The 13,240-nt window shown below is 44.0% G+C and overlaps 1 protein-coding gene across 1 annotated transcript; it reads right to left on the bottom strand.

Moving 5' to 3' along the window:
• Nucleotides 1-3,132: 3,132 nt before the first annotated feature.
• Nucleotides 3,133-12,712, bottom strand: Trim68 (tripartite motif containing 68). The gene is made up of 7 exons (XM_090348298.1): nt 12,600-12,712; nt 9,800-10,270; nt 8,003-8,098; nt 7,215-7,475; nt 6,730-6,752; nt 6,175-6,275; nt 3,133-5,969 (listed from the first exon to the last, which is right to left on the bottom strand). The coding sequence occupies exons 2-7, from the start codon at nt 10,223-10,225 to the stop codon at nt 5,419-5,421; spliced, it is 1,458 nt and encodes a 485-aa protein (XP_090204424.1). The 5' UTR covers nt 10,226-10,270; nt 12,600-12,712; the 3' UTR covers nt 3,133-5,418.
• Between the last annotated feature and the right edge of the window lie 528 nt (nt 12,713-13,240).

Genomic DNA, 13,240 nt, shown 5'->3' with positions numbered 1-13,240 from the left:
CCCATCTCAACCTCTCCTGATCTGGGGGAGAGATAGTACTAAAGATCCGATTTATTGTCCAGTGCCTCTAGGCAGGTCCTCATCATTTAAGCCACAACTCCCGCTTCTATTTGCATTTGGGAGTTTTGAGGTGAAATCTTTAGGGCTAGTCTGGCCCAGACTGCGATCTGATGTGTTGCTGGGCATGAAACGGTCCCCAGCCATTCTGCTTCCCATTTTGCTATCATAACAGGTATGTGTAACTGCACCCAGCTATTGGTTGAGATGAGTCTCCTGAACTTTTCACCTGGGCTGGCCTCAAACTATGACCCTTTTTATCTCCACCTTCTGGGTAGCCAGGATTATACACTTGTGCTACTGTACCCAGTATTACCTGCCTGATTTCCTGTGGTGTTTTCTCATCATGACATTTAATAGAAACTGTGAGTATATGACTGTTCTCTGGCTCCTTAGTGAATCCATTTCACTTTGGACATACGATTCCACCCTTCTAGTTTATTAAAATCAATATGAAGATAGAAGCTCAGATTACCAGTAAGACTTTTACCTAGATGGTCTGAAAAGAATGATTCTTTGGTCCTGTGGCTCCAGGACCAAAGGCCCTTATGTTTTGACTGATCTCATTCCACCCTGTCCCACCTTTCCCTTCAACTCTGGACATCATGTTCCAGCTCAATCTTTTTTGCTTGTGGTTGAAACGCAGAAACTTGAGACATAGCTCTACCTCCTGGTTTTTGCTGGCTACTTGGAGAGGAGCCTTCAGGATTTGTCTGAGCTGGCTTGAAATCATGATCCTCAATCTTGGCCTCCCTTGAGTTGCTAAGATTATAGGCTTGAACCACTGGCATACAGATCATCCTTTGTTAAAGTAGCTAGACTTAGTGTAAAGATGTTCACCTATCTGTTTTCAAGTAACAGGAGTTAAGTCAATATGAGTTCAGTGTTGGAAGCTCTTATTTTGCTTTATCTAGTCTCGGTAGCTCAATCCTAAAACACAGTAAGAAGACACAGAATGATAGGTCTTTATTCTTAGGAGAATATAGTCAGAGCTAGCTTCTTAATATCAGAGGTAGTACAGACCGTTTTGTTTTTTTAACTGGTCACCAAATAAGCACAAATAAACTACTTTGAAGAAAAAAACAAATAAGTTGAGGTTTTTGGCAAACAATACTTCACATATCTAATGCAAATCAAAAGGGCTGCGGGCACTTTTCAGAGAGGTGAAAGAAATGAACATAAATCCTATGTAAAAGAATTTAATTAAACACAATTAATTTGCACGTATATTGAGTGATATAATTACTAAGTACATACTATACCTTTTCAAGTCAACATAGATTCTTCTGTGAGTACCACTTGAGGTGTGTGGTTGTATACAAATGTTGATAACAAAGAAGTTGATAAGAATATAAAGAAAATCTAGGTTCTCTGGTTTTCAGAATGTCTTAAATGGAGTAATCCATATATATTTTTATAAAGAAAAGACCTTATATAACAGACGTTTTGCAACTTAATGATTTCCTTTTAAGGCTAGAATTCTAAATTTGAGGAGTAACCATACTGAAAGTCTTAACAGTTGCTTTCTACTAATGATAGAAATAATATTTAATAGTATAGGATAGTGAAAAGGCAATGAAATGAGTGGAAAAACATATAACTCATCTGACATTGTATATGTACTAAAAATGTACCCCCACATTTCTAAACCACGTTTCTAATATTAGCTTTAGTTAATGTTTAAACTGTAGTCCTGTGTAAATTAATACTAATATATCTCTGCCAAATTGTTCTGCTGCTTAATAATTCAGCATCTGTACTTTACTGTTTGTTTATCAAAAATATTTTCTATTTCTGAATACTAATAGAGTAGGAATTATCCTCCCAAAAAGATGCAGGAAAGTCTCAAAAAACCCCAGCTAAAACCGTGATTATATAATAGTTAAAACTATTTGATATGTTCACTCTGAAAAATCCCATTACTATTTCTGCACAGTGACCTGAAGAATTAAATATAACCACTAAACTGAAGAATACATTAAATAATCTGATAGAGTAACCAAGGATTAGTCTAGCCAGCAGCAAAAACATGAATTTCTTCCTGGTAGTTTCATCAGGAAGGTTTCCTTGATACCTTCATGTTCCATTCACATTAGCACTGCTGAAAATGATAGGCTTTCATTTCAGAGTGTATTGCTTGTCATGACTGTGTCAAACTGAAAAAAAGTCCTAGCTTTCTTACATTATGTTCGGATATGGTACCTCTCCTATCAAAGTTCAATTAGCTAGTGCATGGGACCAAGAATGGCTTTTAAGACGGAAAAGCCAACCTTGCTTGTCAATGGTCGGACTATACTTCTGGGTGAGTTTTAATGCTCAGGATTTGCTCCTCTTTTTCTTTTGCAGGACTCAACCATTTTACACTTTTAATAAGTATTCCCTCAAGGCTCAGGTACAGTATCGTTTAGTCTGAGAGTAAAGTAAGGTTGGGCAGAGCTGGGCCCCTGACTGGAGCACTGATCACAGAAGCTTGAGAAGTCACGCTGGGTGTTACATGTGTTACTGAAGGAAGTCTCTGCTTCAATAGGGCTACTTCCCTCCTCTTGCTATGGAGCAATATGAAAGTGACAATGAAAAAAATTATCCTTCCAAGTAACTCTTGAGCAGGAGTATACTTCAGTTCTATATAGTTTGAATTTGCCAGTCCTGGGGTTAAATTCAAGGCCTGGGCATTGTCCTTGGATGCTTTTTGCTCAAGGCCACTACTCTGCCACTTGAGTCACAGCACTACTTCTGGCTTCTTCTGAGTATGTGGTTTTGGGGAATCAAATCCAGGGCACGCTACCACTAGGCCATACTCCTGGTCCTGTTCTATAGTTTTAACTACCTCTTAAGGTGGAAAAAATTTTTGTTGATTCTTGGTATCTAAATAAGTCTCCTTATTCAGACTCAAGTAATGAACATACACACATGCACACAAATGCATGCACACGCAATTAGATTAAGATACAACAATGAATCAAACTGGCTTCATAGCGTTCTTGGAAAGGAAGCATAAGCAACTGTTTTATAGAGAAGGGTTTTCATACATGTGTAAACTTCAATCTTTGCTGTTAAAAATTAGACAACGTGAAATAAGTAATCAAATAATGACATTTATTTCTTCAAATAATTATTACACTCAAATCAGCCAATAAATTGTAAACAAACCCCAAACAATACATTACATTTGAGGCTATATAACTACTTAATGCATTCCAACTTTGAATGTGTTTATCATCCAATAATCTTCTTTAGGAACGTTCTAATATTTGCTTGGCTTAATAAAGATCATAGTAAAATAGCAACCTTAATTTGCTCCCATCCTCCTCTACTAAGTGTCCAAGGATATAACTGGAAGTGCTTTCTAAGCATCTACTTCTCAACTCTTATTTCCCAAGAAATCCTTATACAAATAGTCTTTCTAACATGAATCAGTTTAATTCTTTGCCAGGATAGGGCTTTGACTTCCCAGTTCATTCCTTTCCCAGCTGCTGATAAGAAATCTCTTTCCTACTGATAATTTTCAAGAAGCATTTTGGAGGCATGTTGGGAAATGAGTTTATTTCTCTATTTTGGCTTGTTTTTACCACCATCATATATAAACAGCAGAAAAAATTAAAAATATAAGATTTTTTTTATTTTTTGTGCTGGTACTAGGGTTTGAACTCAGGGCCTAGGCAGTGTCCCTGAGGTGTTTTTTTTTTTTCTTTCTTTCCTCCTGCTTAAGGCTAGCACTGTACCACTTGAGCCACAGCTCTACTTCCAGCTTTTTGGTGGCTAACTGGAGAACATTCTCATGGACTGTCCTGCCTGAGCAGGCTTTGAACTGTGATCCTTAAATCTCAGCCTTCTGAGTAGCTAGGATTATAGGCATGAGCCACTGGCACCTGGCTAGGACAATTTTTAGTAGTCCGTGTTATAGCCAATTGGAAGGCACTTTGCATTTGTGTATAAATAACCTAGAATCTATTTGATGATCAACTCTAACTTAAGAATCACTACCTTCAAAAATGAATCGCACCAGAGATTTTGTTTATATGGTATCATGGAATAACATGCATTTGCTCCCGGCAACAGGGAGAGCCACTAGTTCTCATGTTTGTTTCTAGTCTCAGTCATTCCCAAGTGCTAATCTCATGGGTTACTGTGAATTACTTCTATGCAATCATCCCTGACACACACAGCTATTACTTTAAGGTCAATAGACCAATATGAATCTTAATTTCCTTCCATTACAATATGACTCCCAAACTGATTTTCTATGTCTAATCTCCTATTTCCCTTGCCTATAGGTAGGGAGATCATTGTGTAGTTACAAGAACTACAAAGGTTTTCTTGGTGACATTAAAAACAAAAACAACAACAACCAAAAACAACAATAAAAAAAACCCCCAACAAACTCAATCTTGCCTATCTAAGTGGTGGATAAGCCTTTCTTCTTGTTTGCGTGTTTTTACCTATTTTATTATCCTTTCTGACTGGAGGCCACATTCCCCAGTCAAGTTCAGAAGCAAACATATATTATCCGCTGCACAGTATGCTACTGTATGCCAGTGGCCTGGGCACTTTTTTTATCTTTTTCTTTTTTTTTTAAATCTTAAGGGCTCTAGGCTGTCTGGAAAGGCCCCAAAGAACAAGATTACTGCTGTAAGAACAAGGAGCTGGCTGTACGTGGTAGGTTACACATCAAGATTCTGTGGTTCTCCTTCCTCTACCTTTGAGAAAGGTTCTAAGGTGTGAGATGGATCTTGGACTTTTCTAACAGCTCTAGGACGCAAAAGAATATGTCGTTTTAAGAGCAATGTACCCATTTTTTTCCAATGAGGGCACTTCATTCTTCTCAAACATGTGAGGTGCTATGAAATGAATGATATGTAGATATGTGTGAGAGCTTTGTAACAAAGAACTTGCTTCATTAAGGCCATTTTGGGTTCCTCATTCATAAAGTGAAAATAAGAACTAAGGCTCACAAGTTTCCTGACCATGCCAATTAGCAAAAAGGGCAGGTCTAGAACACAGGACACCCTAGAACCTAAGGGACAGTGCTTTGTAGTGGGTGTTCTGTGCAAGTCCTGTTTTCTTTGCTGCCCGCATTCCTCTGGTCAGGAGAAAGAACAGGGTCAACTATAGTTCGTCTGTACCAGCAAACCTGGATTAAAGCATCTGCCAATAGGAACTGACAACTAGCTCTGGGGCTTTGCTTTCTTATGAGTAGCTGAGTCACAGATTTCGGCCTTGTAACAAGAAACCAGGGGGCAGGCAGAAAAATAAATTCCCTGGATTCTAAGCTTGGCTGGTTCAAAGGTACATGTCAGTGGCAGGTCTTCCTGTCCTGGTGTGTTAGATTGAATTTCTTGCTGTGGTGGGGTGGTGGCACTGCTAGTCCTCCCCATCCAGGGAGCAGATGGTGAGAGGAGCTGTGTTGTTAGCACCAATGCTGTAGCAAGGACTAAAGTAGGGCAGCAGGCGCCCAGAGAAGGGTTGGCGGGGGAAAGTGAAAATGTGGGAGCAATTGTCAGTCACATTGTAGAAGGAGATGTCATGGGCCTCGTAGTCTAGGAAGATTCCCACCCGGCGTGGAGCCACTGGCAAGGACAGGAGTGGGTACTCATTGGTGCCTGCCCTGTACTCGGTTCCCTTTCTCAGCCTAATCACCCAGAATCCATAGTCTGGGGACAGATAGACCACTTCCTTCCGGTCTACATTTTCCTTGCACACTCCTAGGCCCCATTCAGACCTATTTCCCACCTCTACCTCCCAGTAGTGTCGGCCAGAGGAGATGCACTGGCTGCCCAGGACAATGTTATAACGGTAAAATCTCTCCGGATTATCAGGCAGTTTCTGCTGAATGTCTCCATAGTGCACACATTTTCTATCCTCTGACACGATGAGGCGGGAGTAAGCTGTGTCTGGATCTAGGCGCACATCAGCTAGGGAAAGAGATCCTGGTTGATAATATCCAGAAAGAGCAAGAGGCCCCCGGGAAGTTCTCTTTGGTAAACACAGGCACAGAGCTGTCTGTGATGGGTGGGAGTGGGGTGGGGCTGGATGAGGCATCCGGAGGGCACTGAGCTCTTGTATTTCTGCCGCGAGTCCCTCCCACTGCCCATGGAACTCTCTCCCAGTATCGATTACCTGCGTATGTCTTCAGGATCTTTCTTAGCCCCAGCACACAGCAATTGGTCCTCAGCTCCAGAGAGACGGGTTCTGGCCTCTGTAGGTTCCAAGATTTGCTCCTGGCAGAGGAGAGAAGAGTGCTGACTTTGCCCATGGGCAGGGTACAGGGAAGAAGGGCTTGGCCAGAGACCACTGGTGGGATGTCCCTGAACCTGACAGACATGGAATGACAGTCCGGCTCAGCCTCAAACTGTGTTATACCCAGCCACAGCCCCATGCCGTGGGAAGAGTGAAGGGTGCATGGGTGGGGAGGAGGGAAGCAATGTGCTACAGAGGAGAAAGTCTAAATACTCAGAGCACTCTTCCTCCCTACCCTGACTGTCTACTTGGAACCACATATTTTATCATCTTTACTTGAAATTCTTATTGGTAATTCAAAATCTCGCCAGAGGTAGGAGTCTGTAGGAAAGCACCTTTGTCCTGGGGGTGGCAGTCTAAGTTCTTTCCCCATCTCTGGCTGGGCCCCTCTATGATCTATAGGGTTGCCTAGAAGCTCTAAGGACTGAGACGTACCTGTTTAAGACTTCATGAATATCCTAGAAGGAGAGAGAGAAAAATAACAGCGTATGAGTATGTGCTGTTCCTCAGAGGAACAAGACAGATAGTAACCTCAGGAGGGGTTTCAAAGTGAAGGGAGATAAGAGAGGAGATGGAGACCAAGGTGGGAAAAACGCTGTGCAGGGGTACAGGGAGAGAAGCTTGTGAGAGTGCCATCACTGCACTAGCTGATTCCAAGTTCCATTTACTGTCTCCCAGGGTGGAAGGAAGGGGCTGGAATGATGCCACATAGCCTGTGTGCCAGCTGTGCTATTCCTAGCTCAGTGAATAACCTGGCCTATAGACAAACATGGGCCAGGTCATCCACCCAGGCAGAGAAGGAGCAATTGTTAGCTGGAGCCTACAGCTGGCAGGCAGCGTGATGATAAAGAGACTGACTGGTGTTCTCGTATGGAATGCGTTGCTCTAACTTTAGCTTTCCAGGAAAGGCTGCCACTCACCTGCAGCATCCAGCGGGTAGGCCTCTGTGACCTCTCTTCGAGCTCCACAATCATCCTCCACAGGGTCTGGCTCTGTTGGATGAGCTTCAGGTGATTCAATTCCAGTTTATGCTCCGTCTCCTCCTTCTCTAGCTCTAGGCTGGCGAGCGCCGCCACGGCCTCCACCTCTATGTACTGAACGGGCAGGTTGTTCTTCTCTAGTAACTGCTGGCACTTCTCAAACTCCCATATGATACTCTGCTTCCGAGTTTCCACTTGGATCTGTGGAGTGAAGACCACAGCCAGCACCGATATTTTTAGCATAAAGATCACTCAGGACTGAGGATACTGACATATGCACACACATGTATTCTGTAAATGTTTTGATACAGTGTGATAGTCTGATCTATTTACTAGGAGCTATAGAGGCAGAGACCAGGAATATTCTTTTTCTTCCTTTTCTTTCCCATAGGGTATTAGCCTGGGACTCTTTTGCAGGCTGACTATTCCTTTATTCAAAATACTTTGGAGGTGACTTTCCAATATTTTTTAATAATTAAACTCTCAGCAACTATACTCAAACTTAGGAAAGTGACATAAACTATGCTTCAGTAGCATTCTACAAACACAAAAAACAGAAAGGCAAGTTGGCATGGAGAAGGTCTGGGCCTGAAAAGAGGTAAAGACAAAGCTGGTATTAGGACCTGAGTCCCTGATTCAATACTGCTTGGCAGAGATAAGGAATTACTAGCAGCAGTTCCAAAACTATACAGAGGCAACACAAACTCCTTTTGTAGGTGGCAACTTGCCTTCCAGTTGGCAGTTCGTTTCCTCTCACTAACTTCTAGCTTCCAAGCTTCTTCTTGTTCTTTTCTCAGATGTTCCAGAGCCTCATGGAGTTTCCACTGCAAGAGAAAGATAAAAACCTCATGAGGCCACCTCAGGCACCCCAGGTAAAGACAGGTGTCCTAATGTTAATGGGTGATGGGAAAACCAGTGTCCTTCAGGCAGTAGGCTGGAAGTGCTGACAGGAGGATAACGCTAAAGGAAGCAGGCTCTACCTAGATGGTACTTTAGGTAGCTCTTTGTGCTGAAAATCAATTTTAGCTCCTTTAGTACCCAAGTGTTTGTAAAGTAGAAGAAAAGGTCTAACTCCAAGATTTCTAATAAATTAAGAATACATACCAAAAACAGACTTTCCTGTCTATGCCTATTTGTTTTCTTTTCTAGAACCTTTTATAGGCAGAATCTTGGGCACCACTCCAGACCTATCAAAGGAGAATTTGATTCTGATCAATATCCTTGGGGAGTATATGTATTCATTAAAAGAAAGAAGCGCATTCTGAGGTTAGTAATAGTCAATTTCCATCAGGAAACATAATGCATAATACTTTTAATACTTTCAGTCCCTTGATATTGGTGTGGAGAACACTCAAAGCTAGCTAGCTAGTAAGTGGTTGGAATTTAACCCAGTTTACAACTCCTACGTTAAAAGGTTATACTACACTTCCCTATTAGTCTCAAAACAAAATGTGTAAGTTTACACATTTAATGTTTTAGAAATTAATTCACAGGACTTGTCCTACATTCTTACTTCCTAAGTCTCAATATCAAGAAAGAAAATTAAGACCAGAAAAGGATTATTAACTGCAAAATCATTGGGATAATGGAGCTGATAGGGATGTGTCACCATGAATGAGAGTCCAAACAGCCAGGAGAGGACTGAGGGTTAGAAGCTGACAGGGTGGCTACGGGAAAGGAGCTGTAGGATCAACAGAGAAGGTCCTAGAGAGCAGGGGAACCAAGAGGGGGGAAGCAAAACAAAACAAAATCCCAGACAAAGTCCAAACCTTTCATCTTCTTTTAACTCATTTACTCTAATCACAACACAGTCATTGATACATATTAATGCATGTTTAATGCTTAAGCATATCCTAGTACTTGGCAAATCATTCCTAAGTGACTCATCCACAATCCTTTCCAATGACTATGAGCCCCAAATTCTAAACTTCAATTTTATCTAGAGAATGAAGGGAGTTAAAGTAAGTCACTGAAGGTTCAGAGGTTCTGATAGATGAAACTGTGTCTGCTCAATTATACTCTTTTATTTATTTATTTGGCCAGTCCTGGGGCTTGAACTCAGGGCCTGGGCACTGTCCCAGAGTTTCTTTCACTCAGGGCTAGTACTCTCCCAGTTGAGTCACAGCACCACTTCCAGCCTTTTCTGTTTCTTGGTACTGAAGAGTCGAACTCAGGGCTTTATGCATTCTAGGCAAGGACTCTACCACTAAGCCACGTTCCTCTCATGTTTAAACTCATCTGAGACATTCACATCTCTAGCTGAAACAAAACTGGTCTTCCTATTCTCAATACCGAAGTCATCTCTTTATGAGGTTGTGTTGGGATGAGGTAGAAGTCAGAGAAAAAGAAATGACAGGTTATAAATAAAAGCAAAAGTACAGAACAGTGCACTAGATCTCAGAATCTGTGGGTGTCACGAAGCCCAGGAATCATCTCCGTCCCTGAGACTGGTAGTCAGGACTTGAACCTACAGACGGCCAGGTGAGGGGCAGAAGGACTCGAGTGGCTAGGCTCTTGTCTCCCACCTTATACTCCCACGCGACATCTTCCAAGGGCAGGACCGTGTGGGCCTCGTGCTCTGGGGACTGGCTGCAGCTCTTACACATCATTGTGCCATCCTCTTGGCAGAACATCTTCAGCTGTTCCCCATGGAGCTCACACACATCACTCTTCAGTCCCATTTCTGGACACGGCCCTAGCTGTCGGACTTTTTCTACAACATTGGCTAGCTGCCAATTAGGCCTTAGATTCTTTGGCTGCACCGGAGCTCTACAAAGAGGACAGGTATAACCCCAGTTCTGGGATTCTCCTGGGACCTTCCACAGGCTAGACAGACAGCTGTGGCAGAAAGTGTGGCCACAGTCAATGCTCATGGGATCCTTCAGAAAGGTCATGCAGATAGGACAGGCCACTTCTTCCACAATGGCTTCCACCAAAGCTTTAGGATCCATGCTTTCTTCTCATGCAAGACAAAAACCACAAAGAAGTACTGGAGGCTGCAAAGAGTAAAAGAAACAAGAGAAAAATACAACAGAAGAACAGAGAGATCAATGAATAGTGACTGAAAAAATAACAACAAAAAAACCCCACTCCTATTGGATCTTTTATTGTTTGTGTAAGCTTAATATCGCATTTTTATTAATCCTTCTCAACTAGTATTATACATTTGGACAGGCCATATCACTCCCACCACAGAAGAAATGGACCAGATTGTGAGTAAGATGGCCTAAATGAATAATTTGGGGGGTTCTCAGTTCTTATTTAACCAACTCTAGTTTTCCTCTGGGTCTGCTCTATCTTTCTGATTATGATCTATAATCATCAGTGTTTTTCTTAAACTAGAGGAAGTCACATGAAATGTGGTGTTTCAATACCTGGAATAAGGCCATAAATACCTCTAACTTTACTCTGGTATACTTTGTACTGCAGAAGCTCTCTGAAGCTCAATTTGTTTCCTTACGCTGTATCCTGAAGTATGCAGTTCCCTTGAATTCTCTTGCACCCTGTAAATCTCTGCCAACATCTCTAGCACTCATACATTTACTCAGCATGCTAGGACCCTCTACTCAGACTGTAGTGATGTTGCTGAAGCAGATACAAACTGATAAACCTTGGAAGAGTATGTGGGGACGACCCAGACTCTTATTGATAAATTCACTATTCCAGAAAGAAACAAGTTAAGAAGTTTGCCAGGGCCTAGATGGGTTATGGAGCTTGAGTAGTTAATACCAGGCTCTACCTCACTTGACAGTATTTATGCCTTTACTTTGCAGGTCTGTGTTTCTAGATAGTTTTGTAAAGGGAAAAGCCATATTGGTTTAGTATTGTTATCCATAGCACCTAAATAGTAGCTGCCATTCAAATACTAGCTAAATAAATCTGTTAAATGAATAAAACAGAAAGGTATAAAGTTCCTAAACTCAAAATGCTTTTAAATTTTGTTACCTAATTGACAGTATAAATCAGTAACAATAATAGCAAATACTCCTTGGGTACTTGCAATGTGTACCAGTTCTGTATTATATGAATTAACTTGGCATATTTCATAATTCTCAATTCTCAGTCTACAGACAGGGTTCTGCCATCCTACTTTAGGCAAAAAATCTAAGCTGTTCAGCTTCAAAATATAACACAAATTCGAGAAGAGAGAGGAAATCACTGTGATATGGGTCATCCAGAGTGGCTTCCCAGAGGAAGCAGAGTAGTAAACACTACAAGTGATTTGTTACAGGCCATTTACACGTTCTTCTCCCACTATCACCACCACACAGTGGGATCTTAAAACTCAACTTGCTCAAGCACTTCAAGAGTCTATTCTGGCTCCCCAGCACCTCGTTTAAGCTCCATACAACCTATATAATAATGCGGGAGATGGGTGGGGTTGAGATAAATGGGATGATGGATGAGTTGACCCCAATCGCGACACACCATACTCACACATGGTCATGTTGAACTGAAACCCCTTAGTAAATGACTTACAGATAATACAAAATTTCTAAAAACAGGGTGGAAGCACGTCATTTTGATATAGGGCCATAAAAGTGGTGGTGGTCTCCGAAGTTGACCTGGGGATGGAAAGCTATTGCTCTCTCAACAGAAGGCCCGTTTTAACCTTCTTATTTATACATAAAATGACCTGGATAAAACCTGGATAATTAAACATTTAGAAGCTACGAAGGCAGTTCTGGCAGAAGTGGGGAACCACCCTGGGAAAGACTTTTGAGGGGACAGGGTGGTGTCTGTTAAGAGACTCAGGGTGCACCTGAGGGGAAGGAAGAGGAGGGAGGGGAGGGGCAGGGAAAAGGCAGAGGGGAGGGAGACTGGGCAGCGAGTCTTGGAAGATTGGGGGGAGGGGGGGAGGAGGAGGGGGACGGGAAGGGGAGGGGCTAGAGGACGATGGGGTGGGAGGGCGAGGGGTGGGGTGGGGGCAGAGGTGGTGGGGGCATCCGGAGGAGCTGGGGATCAGTGTGGAAAAGACTTCGGAGGGTGTAGGTCAGGCCGGGCACCTGTTAGGGGCTCCGGGCGAATCCGAGGGTGGAAGGAGGAGGGGGAAGATTGGGGAGCCAGTATGGAGGAGAAGGTTTTGGAGGGGAGCCGATGGCACTGGTGAAAGCCTCGGGGCGCACCTGGGCGGGGGAAGGCAGGAGAGGAGGGCGCGATGACCCCGGGGGCGCGCGGAACTCGGGGCCTGGGGCGCGGGGAGGCCCGAGCGGAGGAGGGCGGCGCCAACCCCAGGCCACCCCGAGGCCAAGCGCCCGGCGGCCAAGACTCCGGCTTCAGGGGCGACGCGGTGACCTCGCAGCACAAGGCCGGCGCTGCACTTACCCGGCCTTCGGGGCGCCCGAGGCCTGGGGCCCAGTCCCGCGAGGAAGGCCTAGGAGGTCGCGGGCTCCGCGGTGGCGGCGGTGCCCCTTCGCGCGCCAGGCTCCGCCGTACGTCCCGCCTACAGCGCCGGAGTCAATGAGCGGAGGCAACTTCCAGACGCCGGCCCCGCCCAGCTCGTGACGTACGGGAGGACCGACCAATCACAGGCAGGGATCGGGTCTGCCCTCGCCTATCGGAGATCGAGACTGGAGCTCCGCTGGCCTCTAGGGCGTGTCAAAGTTATTTTGTCTGCTTGGCCGCGGCTAGGGTTCCGGCCGGGAGTGGTTTAATGGAGGATGGGGGTGCAGGGAAAGGGCGGGGTGCGGGGGGGGGGGTCTTCCTTTCCAGCAGCGCAGGCCTTGCAGTCCGAGAGGCTCGGTGAGGCTCCTGCCTGTAATTCCTAGCTACCCACGAAGCTGGGATCTCAGGATTGCAGCTCAAAACCAGCCGGGACAGCCAAGTCCGTGAGACTCTTCTCTCCCTTTAGCCACGGAAGAAGCTGCAAGTGGGGCTGTGGCTCAAGGACAGCACCCAGGCCCAGAATTCAAGCCCTAGGACAGACACACGAAACAACCCCCTAAATCTCCCAAAATAAAATTTCA

Source organism: Megascapheus bottae, chromosome 16, assembly GCF_031878675.1.
Source record: "Megascapheus bottae isolate mThoBot1 chromosome 16, mThoBot2.hap1, whole genome shotgun sequence".
NCBI classification, from domain to species: domain Eukaryota; kingdom Metazoa; phylum Chordata; class Mammalia; order Rodentia; family Geomyidae; genus Megascapheus; species Megascapheus bottae.
This window is presented reverse-complemented; position numbering and strand designations above follow the sequence as displayed.

What these genes read in the sequence shown, in the direction of transcription:
- Trim68 (XM_090348298.1), bottom strand. Translation starts at nt 10,225, where the DNA reads ATGGATCCTAAAGCTTTGGTGGAAGCCATTGTGGAAGAAGTGGCCTGT. An exon ending in ATTCATGAAGTCTTAAACAG is followed by an intron (nt 6,276 to 6,729) that starts GTACGTCTCAGT and finishes CTCCTCTGCCAG; the next exon opens with GAGCAAATCTTGGAACCTAC. An exon ending in GATCCTGAAGACATACGCAG is followed by an intron (nt 5,970 to 6,174) that starts GTAATCGATACT and finishes CTCTTTCCCTAG; the next exon opens with CTGATGTGCGCCTAGATCCA.